This window comes from Alternaria metachromatica (assembly GCF_023757995.1).
Source record: "Alternaria metachromatica strain BMP 0045 chromosome Unknown scaffold_2, whole genome shotgun sequence".
Taxonomy (NCBI): Eukaryota; Fungi; Ascomycota; class Dothideomycetes; order Pleosporales; family Pleosporaceae; genus Alternaria; species Alternaria metachromatica.
The window spans coordinates 503,721-522,224 of NW_026055493.1; the positions used below are offsets into that span (position 1 = coordinate 503,721).

At 53.5% G+C, this 18,504-nt stretch overlaps 7 protein-coding genes across 7 annotated transcripts; 3 read left to right on the top strand and 4 right to left on the bottom strand.

The window, feature by feature from the left end:
• Positions 1–50: 50 nt before the first annotated feature.
• CNA1 (3',5'-cyclic-nucleotide phosphodiesterase (PDEase) (3':5'-CNP)) lies at positions 51–1,950 on the top strand (the record flags this gene model as incomplete). The annotated part of the gene is made up of 5 exons (XM_049327942.1): positions 51–204; positions 306–637; positions 685–942; positions 989–1,427; positions 1,478–1,950. 5 exons carry the CDS (start codon positions 51–53, stop codon positions 1,948–1,950), a joined length of 1,656 nt encoding a protein of 551 aa, XP_049192460.1.
• Positions 1,951–2,365: 415 nt separating this feature from the next.
• On the top strand, positions 2,366–4,416 carry J4E83_000986 (uncharacterized protein; the record flags this gene model as incomplete). Its single annotated transcript, XM_049327943.1, has 3 exons — positions 2,366–2,423; positions 2,768–2,903; positions 2,961–4,416. 3 exons carry the CDS (start codon positions 2,366–2,368, stop codon positions 4,414–4,416), a joined length of 1,650 nt encoding a protein of 549 aa, XP_049192461.1.
• A 1,017-nt stretch (positions 4,417–5,433) lies between these two features.
• J4E83_000987 (uncharacterized protein) lies at positions 5,434–6,149 on the bottom strand (the record flags this gene model as incomplete). The annotated part of the gene is made up of 3 exons (XM_049327944.1): positions 5,434–5,652; positions 5,700–5,915; positions 5,973–6,149. The coding sequence occupies 3 exons, from the start codon at positions 6,147–6,149 to the stop codon at positions 5,434–5,436; spliced, it is 612 nt and encodes a 203-aa protein (XP_049192462.1).
• A 751-nt stretch (positions 6,150–6,900) lies between these two features.
• Positions 6,901–8,499, bottom strand: J4E83_000988 (uncharacterized protein; the record flags this gene model as incomplete). The annotated part of the gene is made up of 1 exon (XM_049327945.1): positions 6,901–8,499. One exon carries the CDS (start codon positions 8,497–8,499, stop codon positions 6,901–6,903), a length of 1,599 nt encoding a protein of 532 aa, XP_049192463.1.
• Positions 8,500–11,203: 2,704 nt separating this feature from the next.
• On the bottom strand, positions 11,204–11,937 carry J4E83_000989 (uncharacterized protein; the record flags this gene model as incomplete). The annotated part of the gene is made up of 3 exons (XM_049327946.1): positions 11,204–11,633; positions 11,689–11,825; positions 11,884–11,937. The coding sequence occupies 3 exons, from the start codon at positions 11,935–11,937 to the stop codon at positions 11,204–11,206; spliced, it is 621 nt and encodes a 206-aa protein (XP_049192464.1).
• Positions 11,938–12,562: 625 nt separating this feature from the next.
• Positions 12,563–15,503, bottom strand: J4E83_000990 (uncharacterized protein; the record flags this gene model as incomplete). Its single annotated transcript, XM_049327947.1, has 7 exons — positions 12,563–13,045; positions 13,091–13,608; positions 13,658–13,901; positions 13,946–14,299; positions 14,348–14,590; positions 14,636–15,349; positions 15,408–15,503. The coding sequence occupies 7 exons, from the start codon at positions 15,501–15,503 to the stop codon at positions 12,563–12,565; spliced, it is 2,652 nt and encodes an 883-aa protein (XP_049192465.1).
• Positions 15,504–15,979: 476 nt separating this feature from the next.
• Positions 15,980–18,394, top strand: J4E83_000991 (uncharacterized protein; the record flags this gene model as incomplete). The annotated part of the gene is made up of 1 exon (XM_049327948.1): positions 15,980–18,394. The coding sequence occupies one exon, from the start codon at positions 15,980–15,982 to the stop codon at positions 18,392–18,394; it is 2,415 nt and encodes an 804-aa protein (XP_049192466.1).
• Positions 18,395–18,504: the final 110 nt, after the last annotated feature.

The window sequence follows — 18,504 nt, forward strand, 5'->3', positions numbered from 1 at the left end:
ACCGTCTTCTCGTGCTCGTTCCCTACGCCTTTCTGTTCAGACCGCCCACCATGGAGAACCAACCGCAGGACGTCGACCAGTCCAAGTACATTGACAATGCTATTCGCGCCGTCCGTGAGAAGAAGCCGCTCCCCGAGATTGACTTCACCCTGCATACTATGGAGGATGGAAACCAAGTGAGCACCCAGGAACGTGTATGCAAAGGTATGCTCATTCTATACGTCGTGGCATGGTAATCCGCCAGCTTGTTCGCGTTTGCGCCGTTTTCGAGGCACACAGTCAGCTAACTGTGCCGTGTTCGCCAGACGTACAAGCACCCGCCTTCCACCCGCCCACCGACGAGCAATTCTTCTCCCCTCAAGATCGCACAAAGCCCAACATCCAATTCCTGAAGCAGCACTTCTATCGCGAAGGTCGCTTGACCGAACAACAGGCGCTATGGATCATAAAGAAAGGCACAGAGATCCTCAAGTCGGAACCCAACATGCTGGAGATGGACGCACCCATTACCGTGTGCGGTGATGTTCACGGCCAATACTACGATCTCATGAAGCTGTTTGAAGTCGGTGGCGACCCAGCAGAGACGCGCTACCTCTTCTTGGGAGACTATGTCGATCGCGGCTATTTCAGTATAGAGGTAAGACGGCAGGAAAGCAGCCGCTGTGCATTGGCTGACACTCGCAGTGTGTTTTGTACCTCTGGTCGCTCAAGATCTGGTACCCCAACACCCTCTGGCTTCTCCGAGGAAATCACGAGTGCCGCCATTTGACCGACTACTTCACATTCAAGCTCGAATGCAAGCACAAGTACTCCGAGGCCGTGTACGAGGCCTGCATGGACTCGTTCTGCGCACTCCCCTTAGCGGCTGTTATGAACAAGCAGTTCTTGTGTATACACGGTGGATTGAGTCCCGAGCTCCACACTCTGGACGACTTGAAGAGCGTACGTGGAACCATGCCTCATCCAACGCCATCGCTAACCTTATTAGATTGACCGTTTCCGCGAGCCACCTACCCACGGCCTCATGTGCGATATTCTCTGGGCTGATCCTCTCGAAGAATTCGGCCAGGAGAAGACCAACGACTTCTTCGTTCACAACCACGTCCGCGGATGCTCATACTTCTTTTCGTACCCCGCTGCGTGCGCTTTCCTCGAGAAGAACAACCTTCTGTCAATCATCCGCGCACACGAGGCGCAAGATGCTGGATACCGAATGTACAGGAAAACACGGACGACTGGTTTCCCCAGTGTCATGACAATCTTCAGCGCGCCGAACTACCTCGACGTATACAACAACAAGGCTGCGGTTCTGAAGTACGAGAACAACGTCATGAACATCCGACAGTTCAACTGCACACCGCATCCGTACTGGCTGCCTAACTTTATGGACGTCTTCACATGGTCATTGCCATTTGTTGGCGAAAAGAGTGAGCAGAAGTGCCAATTCATATTGCAATATCATACTAACAAGTCGTAGTTACTGACATGCTCATTGCGATCCTAAACACCTGTTCGAAGGAGGAGCTCGAAGAGGAGACGCCCAGCTCTCTGGCTTCCGGTCCATCATCGCCACCCCTCTCCAGCCTCGACCCAGATTCGACCGAGTTCAAGCGACGTGCGATCAAAAACAAGATTCTGGCGATTGGTCGCCTCTCTCGTGTGTTCCAAGTGCTGCGCGAGGAGTCTGAGCGTGTCACTGAGCTCAAGACTGCATCGGGTGGTCGACTTCCCGCGGGTACGCTCATGCTCGGTGCGGAGGGAATCAAGCAGGCGATCCACAGCTTCGAGGACGCACGCAAGGTTGATTTGCAGAACGAGAGGCTCCCGCCGAGCCACGAAGAGGTGCGAAAGTCTCAGGAGGTTAGCCGAGAGCAGGCTCTCGAGAAGGCCACCAAAGAAGCCGACAACGACCAAGGTCTCGCGACTGTCGCAAGACGCATCAGCATGTAAGCATCGATCCTACGTAGCTTGTCGTACAGTAACTAATTCGCATAGGTCATCTGGCTCTGGACGCAGCCGGAGAAGCTAGGCGCGATTCAAGCGCTCGCGATCCGAGAGCGAAGCCGATAGACGAGCTATGACATTGCAGGATGTTTAGGTTCTTGATTTCTGTATTGGCGGGCCACCAAATGTCATCAGTATACCACGTAGGCGTATTCGGGCCAGCGTAACCTAGAGGACATCACCTTACGAAGCACGGTAGTAATTTGTCGGTCGACTGCTCAAGTTTAAGGGCGTCGACCTCTCATTGAATCACATAAAATCAAATTCCTATGGCACTAGTGTATAGCCATTGCTCAGTGTGAAGGTGTTTGAGACTGCGCACGGACTCGGACCGAAGCTAGCTTTGCCGACCTACGTCAACATGGACATTTCAACAGCAATGCTCAACTTCAAGCCCGATGCCTCCATGGGTGGCCTCAGTGCCGCGACTGACGATCTTTCGCAAGACAGGACCGACTGATCGACTCCCGCTTGCGCGTCGCTGTCGCAATGTCCTCACTTCACGCCCGACCACCAGCCTCCGCGTGCGCTCCGCATCGACGCATGTCTCCCCGACCGCGATAAATCTGCGCCCGCACATCCCACCTCGGAACAAGGAGTTGTACGATGCACTGTCAGCGCTTAGTGGAGCCGCCGAGACCTACGTCAATATAAGCAGATTGCAATTGGCATTGCGGGGTCTGGCGGCGCAGGATGCTGTAACAAGAGTCGCTGGTACGGAACGCGCAGTTGAATTTGACGACTAGGGGCTGACGATGGACAGTTCTCGGTTTGAACAGCCAATTGAGTGCGCAGCAGCTTGCACGGTTACTACTCGCAGATCCACTCAGTGCTGAGGAGCAGTGGGAGAAGGAACTGGTGAAATCAGGCGACAGCAGCGAGAGAGCGGTATTGCTAAAGTATGTGCTTGATCTGCCATACTGGATAGCGCATCAGCTAACACGATTGTTGTGCAGATACGGCAACGATGCCGATGCCCATGCGCCTTCGCCCCTCTACAAGGTCCTCTCCATACCCTCACGAACCCTTCAATCGCACAACCTAGAGGTCCTCGTCTCTACCATCAACGTCAATGTCGCAAAGTCCCTACCTCATATGGTTACAGAGAGCTCCACCGAATCGTTGCTGGTTCCCAAGCTCCAGGCCACTTCCGCACGAGGATTGCCCGTCCCATACCCGGTACACAAGACTCTAGTGTTAGGAGAAGGACTGGACAGCGCCATAGCATTTGGAAGATTTTCGGCGGATGGGCTGAACGAGATGGATGATGTGGTGAAGATGGCCGTCGACCTCCCCGCCCCGTCGGACGAAGTCAAGTCAGATACCCACGCCGCAAGCGCTCCCATCAACCTCCAAGTTGGCACGAACGCGCTCGACAGCTTCCGCGAGTCGATAAAAAATTCCATCATCTATGAGCGAGGGTGGTTCAAAAGTGGGTTGCCAACGCTGTCGGAGTGGTTAGTCCAAGACCTTCACGCCACAGACGCTATCAAGCCCCCGATGAAGACGCTTGTAGCTTCTATAGCCAACGACGTAGAAGCGAGCATCACCAAACAAGACGCTGCTCGATTGCAACAGCTTGCTCCAGTCCAGACACAATCAGACGTCACAACCTCCATCGTCGGTCATCTCGAGACCTGGGCCGAGAAGTCTCATGCGGAGCTCCGTGACGAGCTTGATGAAGCCTTCACGGCTCGGAACTGGCACAAGTTGGCTTGGTGGAAGCTCCTCTGGCGTGTGGACGACGTCACGATGATAAGCTCCGAGATCCTCGAGCGGCGATGGCTCGTCTCGGCGGAGAAGAACAGCATCTACCTCGCCGGTCGCATGAACCAAGCTGGTTTCCCAGATGACGTCCAACATCTCGCCGTTGCCGACATCCCGGAAGTGACAACGCAGGACACAGCGCCGACAGCAGAGAACCCGCGAACAGATCTATCCACCAACGTCCGGAAACCAATACCATGGCCTGAACACATTGCGGCTGCTCGCACAGAACTCATCAACGACACCGTGCCACCTCTGCAGGCACTCGCTCAACGACTTCTCTTACAGACCTTCAGCACCACATCCCTCTCGTCTGCTGCTTCGGCACTGCTCTACGCCTCCATGTCTACATTCTCCGTCTTCGAGGCTTCAGCCGTCGCGGCACTCGGTCTTACGTTTTCTCTTCGCCGCATGCAGAAACTATGGGAAGGTGCCAGAGAATCATGGGAGGGTACCCTGAGAGAAGAGGGTAGACGCACGTTGAAGGGTACAGAGGAGCGAGTCAGGTTCATTATCAAGAATGGAGGGAAGGAGTACGTTGAGGATGAAAGTGTAGCTGAGAGGAGAGCAGCGAGGGAAGCTGTAGCAAAGGTCAGAGAGGCACTTGAGCGGATGGACGGTGGGGATGGCAAGGGCAGTGTATGATAGATATGTATGAACTTGATTCAGTGTCGAGGAACAGTCTCCGTCGTAGTCAAATCAGAATTGGCGATTTCCCCAGTTTACCTCCTCTCTCGACTCAAATATTCTGCTGCTTAAGAGTTGCCTGTATTGCAATGTCTGAGTGAAGTGGGGTGACACGATCTCAGCGCAGGTTGCGCATTGCAGGTTGCCTGCAAGTTGCTTATTCACTGCAACCTGCCAACATCCTATCTTTTTTCTAAAACTAAATGTAGCCTGAATCAGCGCGAATTCGCGCCGATTTGGAGTGATTCTGCCTTATTCACTGACTTTCTGTGGCGTATTCTTGCAAGAGTACGAGGCCGTCACTGTAGTGTTGCCTACAGTACGTGACGGTGCCTACCTGTGCAGCATCGTCTATCGTCCTCGCCCCGCCTGCTCTACACTTCTTAACAAAGCCCTGTCTGGTGCATAGACAGAACCTGCAGGGTCTTGCTCTACACAGCATCTAATATTATATAGAGGTAGAAGAACATGCACGTAGATTTTCTAGAGAGCAGCGCACTTAGGTGGTAGAGGAATAAAAGGTAAAGGTAAGCACTTTTATGTATTTGTACATAGCTAGCTATCTGTAGAACCTGTGCTACTAGCAGAAGAACTAAATGCAAAAGCTAGTGTGCTCACTACGGAGGTACATGTAGAATCAGTGTGAAGAGTATGTGAAGTCGAAAGCAGCAAAGTCAGAACAAGAGATAAAAAAGCAAAGTGCACGTGCCAGAGTCATCCAGGCATTTGCCCGACCCTAGCTCGAACAGACGTGCCTAAACGCATGTTGATTTGGTCAGAGTCATAAACCACGCTTGAGATGATTTTCGACAAAGGAAAGAATTATGAGCACAAAGACCGAACGTGCGGGACCAAACAGTCCGAAGAGAAGTCTTGCATGTCTGCTCTAGAGAAGTTAGCTATGCTGAAGAGTGAAGAGAAAAGTAAGCGGCTTGAAGAAGAGAAGACTTACTTGGTTGAAAGAGGGGAAGAACATCACTTCAGCTTTGCCTTCAGGTAGCGGCCGAACTTATTCTTATATTCCCTCTCCCGATCGGCAGAATCGGCCTTCACCCATCTGTTCCAGATGCGCATATGCTTTGTTATCTGTTCAAATGCGACTTTTCGTCTTTCTGTGGGTAATCCTCTGGCCGAGAAACTGATGTAGTAGTCTGTTCCTCGGTTGGTCTCGTGGGGGTCGATCGTGTACTTAATCTATCGTCTTGTTAGCACAGTTGCAGGAGTTAAGGTTGGGTACCTACGTCGTGCGCGTTGTGAGTGCCAGATTCTTGTTCGTCCGGAACCTCTTCTTCTGCAGGTGCATTCAGATCGAAGCCAGATCCTGCGCTGTTGGGCATCGGCTTTTGTTCTTCAGGAGCGCGTTGTTTTCCTTGGGCTTTCAACGAGAGTGCTGGTCGAGCTTGGCCTCTTGGACTCTTTGCTATGCCCGCAGGTATTCTTACCTCGACGCTTCCTCCCTAATCATGAAAAGTTAGTATTTCTATGTGACAGACAACATCTTCTTAGTTACTTACCCGACGTCGTGGGATGGACACGCTCGGTGCCATTACCCTCGGCTTCGAAGACAACAGCGATGGAATTGGGCCATCGTCTTCATCGTCCGAGGCCGTAGCATCTGGGCGGTAGTCTCGGCTTCTATCCTGGGGTTCGTGAATCTGACCGCAGTCATCCTCAAACGGTGAGTAGCGCATTGCGCCTTCAGAAGGTTTCCCTGAGCGTGGAGGACGTGAAGACATCTCGAAGTTGACGACTAGGACAAATAGAAGATGGGAGTAGAATGTGATAAGCAGGCACTTGTTGTTGCTGTCAAGGAGCGAGTATAGTGTAGTGTAGGAAGTCGAACCATGGATCACAAAAGAGACACCCTATGTAGTACCTACTCCCATCTCTACTAGCGGTCAAATAATTAGGCATCTATCTCTCACCCTAAATGTGGTAGGTGCGTCGCCTACCCCGCCTTTACAAAAAAGAGATGAGAAGCTATAGGTGAAGGCAAAGGGCGGTATGTTGTGAGCAACAAGAGCTAGCTGGCGGTGTCTGAGGGACAGACAGCGAGTGGCTCCTGGCTGTGGGAGAACAGCGTTTGCAACGGGCGGAAATGAATAGGCCAACAAACACAGACGCCAATGCCGCAGTGACGGTGGGAAAAGGACTGACGTTGAGTGGACGTGGATGATGGGCAGGCTCAGCCGCAACTTAGTCACCTACTTTGAACAACAAGATAAGCACACAAAGTGACAGGCGTAATAAGAGTGTTGGACATGAAGTGTATAATTTGAAGATCAACATTGATTATGATCTGAATAAACACCAAACAAACCGAAGCGCTAGCTAGACATAGTAGTGACTGTGCAGCAACACTGTACAAAACACCAAATGAGTATACTCGCAAAACATCAAAACAGAATACTACTGTGTACGGCCACTCCATCGCAGACCCATTTAGAAGATCTCGCCAAGTCGAGGCTTTCCACCCTTCCAATCATTGCGCTCGTAGTATCGAAAGACAAGATCGTAGCCATCCAGGTCATGTACAATGCGGTCGACGCGACGGTATCCCGCAATTGTCTCCATCCTCTTCGCCTTCTCAATGTTCTTGGCGGGCATCTCATCAGCAGTAGGCTTAGCCTCGAAAAGAGTGACGCTGAACCTGCCAGGCTTGAAGATGCCGACGACATGCTCGACGACGTCAGCCGTCTCCCTACCAGTCTGGCGGGCAGGTACATTGGTCTCGAACGAGGCGTAGGAGCACTGGGGCTCAGGTGTGACGTGTACAGTGAAGTAGTGGGTGGCATCAGAACCCTTCTTGGAGCCGTTGGGAGCACCACCTGGGGCGGGAATGACGCCGTTGGCAGAGAAGCCACAGGGCGTGAACAGGTAGGCGTCGATGCGGGCGTCGGGGTACTTGGAGGTAGGGTAAACATCGGCCAGACCACAGTGCTCAGAAACAACTGTGCCGAGCGTATGGCCCTCCGTGGTCAACTCCTCCGGGAAAGTGAGCTCCTCGTCAGAGTTGAAACCAGAGTGGTCGGAGGAAGTCTGCTCGAACACGTCGAAGCTGTCGTCAGAGGTATGGGTGTTAGCAGCGGAATTGAGGACAGTGGAGCCGCCGAGGCTCTCGCTGTGGCCATTCTCTTCCGCAATGGTACCTAGGGACTGGATGGCGTTCTTGCGAGCCTCACGGGCCCTCTGGATGTAGCGACCTTCCGCAACCGCACTTGCGTCCTCTAGATAGAACTGACGGGCGTTCTTCTCATCGAGGTCGGTCATCAGGATCTCCAGAGTCTCGTCCTCTTCTTCGTCGGTGGCCTGCTCACGCAACATGCGTTGAGGGTGGCTCACGAACTTGGTCTCGGTATCAGGCGCAAGCTTCTCCTCACCAGGACTGGGAGGTGGAGTGAGGCTGGTGTCTGGACCGGTGATGTAGAGGTACCAATGTTCGCCGTTCATCTTGCCAATCATATAGGCACTGCCACCCTGGAAGCGGTCGTCAAGGTAGCGAACCTCATCACGCCAGCTGCGGTGGGGTCCACGCTGCTGATCGGGGTAGAGATAGTTCTTCCTGCTGTAAAACACGCGGTATGGTGTGGCGGCTGGCGCGACGCCTGATGCCTTGGGTGCAACGAAGGGGAAGCCGACGCCTGCAGCAATCTCCAGCATACGGGTGAGACCCCATAGTAGAGTTGTGGTTCCGCAGGTCTTGAGCACGACCTTGTGAGGAAAGACGAACATGCTCGACTCGGACAAGAGGTAAGCGTCGACATGTTCAGACTCGATGACAGAAAGAACCTTGCAGTTGACAAGATCGAGCATGTCCTTCCAGACATCGGCCGACACCGTCTTCAGTCCAGTTGGGCCGGCCTGTCCAGGCAGTTCGGTAGCAGAAGCGCTAAACCATACTTCCAAGAGCTTCTCAGGACCCTCAAACGAGTTGGTAGAGTCGAGATCGATGGTAGCCTCCTTGTTGATGGTCAAATGAGGGGTGCCAATGTGCGACGAAGGCGAGGCAGTGTAGTGCTGAGGAATCTCAGTAGCGACCATCTCTTGACTGTGTGGCTGTCGCGCGCACGAACAGGTATGATAGGTGTGGTTGGTGGCCGTGGCTGTACGGAAGCTTGGGGAGGGTGGCTAGCTAGGAAGCTATGTGCAGCACAACCTCGCTCAGACAAGCAATGCGGTGCTCGCCTGAGAAGAATTGGCCCACGGGTCGCAAAGAGTAGGCGAGGCTGGCGTGTGCCAGCAGCAGTTTATGGAGAAGAGGGTAACCGACCGTAGTCGATGTTAGGGAGGTCGGGCGTTGAGGGGAATAAACGAGGCCTTTCGCCGGGAAATGGTGGCAGTGGTTGGGGTCCTCGCGATACCAGATTCCGATACCCTGGGCAAGTATCGGGTCCAGCAGACGAGGAGATCTGCTTTAAATGGGTACGATGGTGGGTGGTGAAGGAAGGGGCGTGGCGGGTGTTATCGAGGCCTGTGAATAGTCAGCGCTGGCCGTTGGGATGTCTTGCACACTGCTTCTCGCGGAGACAACGACTCACTTCGCAGGCTTGGACAGAAAGCGTACCAGGTCCTCGCGACGCATAGAAGAGCCGAGGTGGGCGGCGATAGACGGTCTGCGGGCTACTGAAGCCTAGGCAGTGGTGGAGAGGGAGGAGAGTAGGTCTGCCAGCGTGACGATGTAGGTTTGGTGGGGAGCGTTGAGCAGAGAGTCAATGCAATGGCGTTGGGCGCTGATAGAATCTGCGTGAATGAGCGGGCGGACGTGACGAGGTTATATTCCCACACGGCAGGCGCGAGAGATGTGGGCGTGTGCAGAGTGTCAGGAGAGCGACGTACTGTGCGCAGTGGATGCAAACTTCACTAGGGCAATTTGACGTGTGTGGTGCTGGGGCGACGTCGTGGAAGCTTCGGGCCTTCACGCGACAGCGATTTTTCACGAGTGCGGTGTTTTCGCATCAGGACGTCACCGCCCGTCCCAGTTGGCTGGAGCGCCCCGCCGTCTGCCATTTCACCCGACTCGGCCACCCGCCATGTGCCTGACACAAGACGCGAATAGGTCCGACTGCCACTGCTGCCATGATCGGCTGCTGCTATGTACATCAGGGAACATGCTGCCTCTGCCATTCCCCACTACGCCCAGCTGGGGTTAGCAGCACATGATCACGGCTTTACACGTACGTGCCAATGGTACCTGATCTCACCAGCACAGCCTTACGCCATCAGTCAGAACCCGATGGGCATGTTAGTCTACGCTCCTTCGCAATCTCCGTCGTCCAAGTATCCCGATTCTAATGTAACTGCTCTACATCACTGCGCACGACCACCTCTTACAGCCAGGGCGAAAAATTCACATCATCCAATATAGCCAAGTTGACTCTGTTGCCCGGAATAATAATCGCACAAACTGCGTATACATGTATAACACCTCCCCATAAGGACACCAGGCCTGTGGCGCCAGCACAGCCCCTGCAACAAGCAAGCATACTCCCAGTACTCGTTACTACGGGCCGAAACACCAGGCGCACCCGTCCGTCTTTGTTCCAGCTTAATCGCATACAACAAACCTGATATATCTATATCCTAAATCAACACTTATTACCACCTAACCTTCCCTTTCAGGCATCTTCAACTTCAGCTTCCCTCTATTGATCATCATCTCGAAACATTCTCTCAGATCCAATACTAGCGCATCTGGTGCCTCGAAGCCTGGCAACATTGCGGGGCGGCCAGCATGGCGCTTCACCCAGGATATGTCCCAGGAACGTGCACCCCACATTAGCGGTGTTGCGGTGCTGCTGTTAGGATGAAGGAACGTGGAGATGCCAAGGGGAGTGGATGTGAAGGGTTGGTAAGAGGGGGATTGCATGTCGATGTGTGCGCGGCGGAGCCAGCGGAGGGCCTATCCGTCGTCAGACGTCAGCGGTGAGGAACTTCAGACGAAGACTTCAAGGGTAGACCAAGATAGGCCTCAGCAGATCTTCAAGTGGCAAAGAGTACGTCATGAACAGCGGCGAGTACCTCACAACCTCCTCATGACAAGCGCGTCAAATATATGAAAAAGGCAACGTACCGCTTCAGGCCCTGGTAACCATTGCAACATTGTAAAGTTCAGCACCTCCGTAGGACTCCATGTATAACTTTTCCCATCGCCGTCCACTCTATCTGGGCTCGTCGCACCTCCAAGCTGTGCCGTAGATGTCGAAGGCACTTCCTCCTCTTCCTCTTGCTCTTCCTCGCCTCGCTGCATCTCCAGCTCAACAGGTGAAAGAAAGGGACTCCTTGGCCGCGACGAGAGCGGACGCGGTGGTACATCCCGCCGCGTATGTATGACATCGAGCAAGGCGGCAAGCAATCCCACAGGTGAGTCGCATAAAGAGAAGGCCAATGTCTGCGGCCGAAGCGAGTAGAGGCGATGGAGCGTAGGTCCCAGCGGCTCGCCGCCACACACTGCATCCAATGTTGCCAGGTCTTTCCCATGCAGGCCTTTCGGAGGTGTCTGCACTTCATTCGGCATATATCCAAAACTCAATAACGGTACTTTTGCCCGCGTGAACTTCGCAACTCGGTACTTGAGATACCGCATCGGCCCGCTCTTCAATTTCGGCTTTTCAAACGATGGATTCGTAGTATGCACCGCCAGACAACTCTCTGGGTGTCTCAATGCTAAAGCGTGACATATACCAAATCCCCTGTAAGACTTGTCAGCGACCACGTAACCAAAGTGGAGACCACGAAAGTATATGACTTACCATCCCGTTCCATGAGCGACGAACTGTGTGTATCCTAACCTCCCCATCAACCTCTGGAATACATCCGCTGTCCCGTGCAAACCAAACCCTTCTTTCATACTCGCATCACTAAACCCAAACCCTGGTATACTCGGCGCCACAACATGGAAAGCCTGCTGTGCACTGTTCGCATGGCCAGGCAGAGAGTGTGGATCCGTCAGCCCATCGATGACGCGTTGGACCTCGATGAACGACGACGGCCATGTGTGACAGAGAAGCAATGGGATGGCGTTGGGGTGTTTAGATCGCTTGTGTACAAAGTGTATACGTAGCGATTGTGTGGCATCAGGGAAGGTGATGGACGAGGGTATGGTGATGGTTGTGCGGTATTGAGGGAGAGTCGAGTTGAAGCGCGATTCGGCGGCGCGCCAGTCGTAACCTTCGAGCCTGCTTGAATGTCAGTCTTTGTGAAAGTCGGGTGTAGAAGAAAGAGGAAACGTACCAAAAGTCCAAGAGCGGCTCAAGTACACTCTTCGGTGTACCTTGCTCCCATATCCTCTCATCTGGTAATTCTAGTTCACGCGGTAGACGTGTCAACTCTAACTTCTTCTTGGTGAGCTCAAGGTATTTGGCGGAGACCTGTTTTGCGGTTAGACTTTTCGGCCTGGTGATGGGTGGACAGTGAGGAGATACGCACGTGCATGCTGTACGTGGTGATGGCTTCATCGTCGTGAGGTGCGGATGTATTCATGGTTGCAGAGGTAGATTGGGTATTGAAGTGAGTCTGTTCTGTTCCTTAGTGCCAGTCGCAGGGCCGGGGGCGCAACTGTAAATACCTGTCATGTATATTCTATCTCTGTCCAAATGTCGCATCTGTACACAGCAGCCGTAAGATATTCACGAAGACTTCGCTACCAAAGGATCAAGACGCGAAGATTAATGCAAAAAAGTACAATGTACATTATTGGGTTGCGAGAGCACTACATAATCATGGGGTACCTCCACTTGACCTTTGAACACTTTCGTCCGTCGCGAACGCATAACAAGATAAGATCGTCCTGAGGCACGTCAGAACAGCCTGGAGCTTGCGCGTTTTGCTTCATTGTAAAGCCATGAAACGAATCTAGGGTCGCTTGTAGACGTCCTTACACTGTTGTTGGCTGTCTATCTCTAGCGCACCAAGATGTGGCGAGTGTTGTGGCTGTGCAGTCGAGCCCAAATGATCGGCAAACGTCAGGGTCTGATTAGGATAAAAGGCCTAACCCGCATGCCAGGCACACCAATGAGCATTCGCGATACTATAAACCTTCTCGAATACGATGGAAGTTGTGGCCAATATTTGCCATGTGGCTGAAATAACATTTCCGTGACATTTGTTACACGTCCCTAACTGTGTTGGCGCCGGCATTGCCGCTGCTCGTTGGGGAGCGTTGCGCGCCTTGGGTTGCAACTCCGCGTAGATTGAGGGAGCCAATTCGCTGCACGAGATTCGTCCCGACTGCATCTACAGCCCCTCTTGGCTGCAGAAGTGAAGGCGCTGTGGCCGCAGCTTCTTGAACCTTGAACAACCTTATGCTAGTGTTGTTCCATACCCCGGCAGTACCCTTGGCTACAACCATCTCGGCTGCGAAGACAAATCCCCAGAGTAGCGACTCATACCAACCCAGAGATAAGGCCGACCACTCGAAGAGGTGCACTCTGATGGGCGAAGGCTCAATTCCACGCACCTCGGTCTCGCGTATAGTTTTCAACGCTGCGGCTGTGTCATTGGCGCTGCCTGAGCTGGGCATCTTGGGACCGAGTTCCGATATCAGCATTAGAATAGTATGCATCGGTAGTTCTGAAAGCCATCCTTCCAACTACAGAGGTCAGTAAAGCTTGTGGTCTGTACAGTGCAAACTTACCCATGGGACGGAGGGAGTAAAGAACTCATTAGTGGCTAAGGCTGGGCCCGCCAGACTATGGAGACTGGTCATACTGTTCTGCCGAGAGAAGGCAGGTTGGCCAACTGGCATCTTGCCCCTTGCCTTCTCCGACATGCCCCTTACTTGAAGCGGCACAGAGTCGTCTATAGATGAGGCTATGGATGCGCTTCTTGACGCGCTTCTCGAAGCTCCTGACTGTGATGGGACGGGGGATCTTGATGGCTCTGATGGGCGTGCATCTTCTGCGTCTGAATCATCGTCGTCGCCAATAGCGAAAGCACTGTCCTCTTCCGGTACATTGCCTAGAGTAGGTGTGCGAGCTACCGTAGGACTTCTAAGACTGTCAATGGAATTAGTTCGTGTAAGGTCTTCGCCGCCTTCTTTGCGTTGCTGGTTCTGACGCTCGATTTCTTCTTGGCCGCTCTCCAACGTGAAGTCTCGCAGTGCCTGGAACCTTTTCCGCGATCTCACGATAGCGTACACCAGGTTTGGGTTGTCTAAAGATAGTTAGAACAAGTAAAAGAGGGCCAGGGTTGCTGATCTTACGTGGGTATTGATGCTCAATCATAGCGTTGAGAACTTCTAACAATGATTGCAGAAGAGTGTGGTTGTTTTCGTTGGCGAATAGGAAGCTAGGAGATGACATGGACGCAAAGAGTTGGAGCAATTTCGAGCTCGAGGCGCGTCCGATGTTTTGAACGTAAGCCGCGATGTTGTTGAGGATTGCGAGTAAAGCAGGGTAGATGGCGTCTAGCCTGCCTTTACCAGTGGTGAGTAGGGTATATATAGACTAGCATAATTAGCACAGGTATTGATTTTAATGGTGATACATACCGTGATGACGTAGTCGGCGTATGTACCGTGGAAGTTGGGTATGCGTATGCTAGCTGGAAGCGACTCTTGCCCCTCAAAAGTCTTGTTGAGGCTCTTGCCAAACTGCGGTTCGACACTCAACGTCTGGAGCACGAAGATGCACATGCGCACAAGACCCTGCTTTGACAGATCATTCCGCTGGTCGATGGCATAGTAGAGCACCAAGACAACGAAATCGTGGGCCCTATCGGTGTCAATGATGAAGGAGCGGAAGCGCTTATTGCACTGCAGTGCCTCCCAAAACAGCATGATCATTTCGGGTGCCCAGGTCAGTGACTTGTGGCTACCAGGAAGATAGGAGGTGTTGGCTTGAAGCTATTCTGTATCAGCGAGAGAAAACAGCGCATTGGATGTGTTGCATACCGGCTGATTGAGTATTCTCGTCATACCATCAACCAGGAACTGAAAGTCTTGGGGACGGTGTAGACGGCCGAGAAAATGGCGGAAGAAGTTCTTAGGCGCTGGGCCGTTTCCAGACTCGGGTATGGGGTACAGGACGAGGACGAGGAGCAACTGCAAGCAGTAGGTAACCAGGACCTGTCGCTGGTCCTTAAAGACGACGTGGTCGTATGGCACGCGCCATGTTGCGGGGTTGTATTTGAGGGTCTGCGAGATTCAGTAGTGCATAACAGAGAATATCGAGGCACTCACGGTATTGAGCAGCGAGCAGAGGACGGACAGAACGACCTGCTTGTCGGGACAGGTCGCAATGTAGGTGATAGCCTTAACGCCCTTGACTGGCAGCACGCCCGCCGACATGTACATGGACTTGCTGGCTAAAGTAAGCAGCAAGCGCAGGATCTCGGTCCTATTGCTCTCAAATTCCTTGGTCGAGGCGACGGGCGTGTTGCAGCCAACGCCGCTCTGCCATATCGCATACGAGACCTTGTTCTTGCCAGCCGCGACTTTGGGAAGGGTGAAGTCGGAGAAGAAGAGCAGGTCAATCAGCGTGTCGATGATCTCCTCGGCCAGCGGCTTGGCTTTCTCGAACTCAGGCTCCTTCTCAGTGGGCGTCTGCTCAGGGTCGGCCTCGTCGAAGATGATCTCGCTTCGCACCAGCTGGCCCCGCCGACTGCGCTTCCGCCGCGCGGCCCAAAAGAATTGGTCCTCCCAGGTCTCGAGGTGGTCGGCTTCGTACAAGAAGGGCAGCAGTCGCGTGAGGACCCGTATGCAGTTGAGGGCGTCGCGCTCCGGGGCCAGCTCGGGGTCGGGGAAGGAGGGGTGGTTGCGCAGGACTATGAGGCGCGAGGTGACGGCGAGGATGAGCGTCTCGAGATTGGCGAGGTTGTTGTCGCGGGTGCGGCGAATGTCTGCGGGCGAGAAGAGCGAGAAGACATCTTCCGTCGACTCGGGCAGCTCCCAGAACTGGCGCCGGCGTCAGTACAGCAACAGCACAGAGGGCAGAGGGCAGGGCAGAGCATACGCCAGTCCAATAGGCGTCGTCGGCGGGGATCTGCTTGGGCTCAGACAGGCGGAAGACGCCCTGCTTGAAGGACAGTTTCGAGTCGGATGCACCCATTGGCAAGCATGTCACGGCGTCATGTGCGCATTCTAGGTGCGGTAGATTGACACAGTAGATGTGGTGAGAGCAGCCTCGCCGAGAGTGACGTCGGCAGCGCCCCCGAACAAACGCCGGCTATTCACATGCTTTCGCGTCTGGGCGCGTTGCCAGTTCAGACTCACCACCCAGTCGAGTACATCTTCGTCGTCTGCTCAGACCAGCACAGTCATCGTCTGTTCCACGCTCAGTGACCGTCCAGAAGTTGCATTTGGGTCCAGACGCGAATGCAGGTGCCATACGTCATTACATAATCACCGCGGCGCCCTTCTTTCCCTGTGCCTGCTGCCTCCGCCACCGACACTCCACCCGCGACCGCTGCACGTCCATACCACCCGTCGATATCTTGTCGCTCCCACCGCTCGCCTATTCTCGCACCCGTATACTACAGAGATATATAACGAGGCTCCGTCTTTCAGCAGCAGGCGGCCGCCACGATGCCACCCAAACGCAAGCTAGCGCAGACGGCAGCAGACGCAGAGGCCGAGGATGGCTGGGACGACAACGATGAGGGCCCCATGAGTGATCAGGAGACGTTCGACCAGCTCAAAGAGGAGTTCGACGTCAAGGCCATGACAAAGCGAGCGCGCGCTGGTAGGGTCAGAGACGCAGCGGCCGATCTCTTCAGGAAGTCAGACCAGTGGAGTGCGGAGCTGAAGCCTGACCATCACAATCGCCCGCTCTGGGTCAACGACGCGGGTGGAATCATCCTCGAGTCCTTCCATCTTCTCTTCGATGAGGCCCAGGACTTTTTGATCAACATCGCCGAGCCGCAGTCGCGTGTCTCCAAGATGCATGAGTACCAGCTTACCACCCACAGCCTCTTCGCCGCCGTCAGTGTTGGGCATTCCAAGCAGGAGATCATAGACAAACTCGACCGCTACTCCAAGACAGCTCTATCCGCCGCCATCATGCAATTCGTCGAAAAGTCCACCTCCGCCTTCGGCAAGGCCAAGATCGTGCTCAAGAAGACATTGTCGTACATTGAGAGCGAGGACCCTACCATACTACAGAAGCTTCTACGCGATCCTGTGGTCGCCGAGTGTCGGGCAGATTCAACAGACGGTCTCATCAAGGAGGCCGCCCCCAAGATTGGTCAGATGGCTATTCCGGGTACCAAGCTCGCTGCTGGTGCGAACAACATGGCACAGCAGCAACAGCCAGAAGCTGTACAGCAGCCGCCGCCAAGCGACATGATCGCCACGCTTCGAGAAGACGACGACGATGACGAAGTGGCCCAAGTCCACTCGTTTCAAATCAGAAGCGAAGAGCGCGAAAAGGTCGTCAAGCGCTGTCGGAGCATCGGTCTGCCGCTCACGGAGGAATACGACTTCAACAACGACGATACCAACCCGAACCTCGAAATCGATCTCAAACCCCACGCGCAAATCAGATACTACCAGGAGAAGGCTCTGAGTAAGATGTTCTCCAACTCTCGAGCGCGCTCGGGCATCATCGTGTTGCCTTGTGGCGCAGGTAAGACTTTGGTTGGCATCACAGCTGCCTGTGGTGTCAAGAAATCCGTCATCGTCCTGTGCACGAGCGCCATGTCTGTTGTGCAATGGCGAGCCGAATTCATCAAATGGTCCAACATCAACCCAGAGGACGTTGCTGTCTTCACTGCCGATAACAAGACCAGATTTCCCCGCCAGGCCGGTATCATTATCAGCACCTATTCTATGATCAGTAACGCTAGGAAGCGTTCGCATGATGCTGAAAAGGTCATGCAGTTCATCCGTGAGAGAGAATGGGGTCTACTGATTGCCGACGAGGTGCACGTTGTACCCGCCAACATCTTCAAGAAGGTCACCTATGAGATCGCATCACACGCGAAACTCGGTCTTACTGCTACACTGCTGCGAGAAGATGACAAGATCGATGACCTCAACTTTTTGATTGGACCCAAATTGTACGAAGCTAACTGGCAAGAGCTATCGGAGCAAGGTCACATCGCCAAAGTCCAGTGCGCTGAAGTCTGGTGTCAGATGACACCAGAGTTCTACACCGAGTGGCTCAAACCATCATCCCTGCAAAAACGTGCACTACTTTCCATCATGAACCCTAAGAAGTTCCAAGCCTGCCAGTTCTTAATCAATTACCATGAGTCACGAGGCGACAAAATCATTGTTTTCTCTGATAACGTTTACGCACTAGAGAAGTACTCACGAAAATTGGGCAAGGCCTACATCTACGGCGCAACACCTCAACAAGAACGTCTTCGTATTTTGGAGAACTTTCAACACAACGAGCTTGTCAACACCATTTTCCTGTCCAAGATTGGTGACACCAGTCTCGATCTACCCGAGGCGACGTGTCTCATTCAAATCTCTTCCCATTACGGTTCCCGTCGTCAAGAAGCGCAGCGCTTGGGCAGAATTTTGAGGGCGAAGCGCAGGAACGACGAAGGTTTCAACGCCTTCTTCTATTCTCTCGTGTCAAAAGATACAGACGAGATGTACTACTCGTCGAAGCGACAAGCCTTCCTCGTCGATCAAGGATATGCCTTCAAGGTCATCACTCGTCTTGAAGGACTAGAAAACTTCTCACAACTGGCGTTTGCGACACCGCAAGAGCGCCGAGAGCTACTGATGGATGTCCTCCTTGCCCGCGAAGAAGACGCAAAGGAAGAGAGGATTGAGGGTGATGCTTTCGGCACTAAGTACGCCTCCAATAAGGGTAATAAGAAGAAGAACGGTGTGAGGCGAGCAGCAGGTACGCTATCCGAGTTGTCCGGTGGCCAGACCATGGCCTACATGGAGGTCAACAAGAGCAGAAATAAGGAGCTCAAGGGGACCAAGGGTGTCCAAAATGCCTTCATGCGGAAGCTGGCTAGGTCTGGACCCAAGAAATAATGTGTACGATACCACGGTGCGTGTATGTCGCATTTTGCATTGCAATGGCGTTGTCATTATGGCATATTCTTTTCGGAGTTGTCCAATCGGGTGGTTTTTGTGGTTGGAAA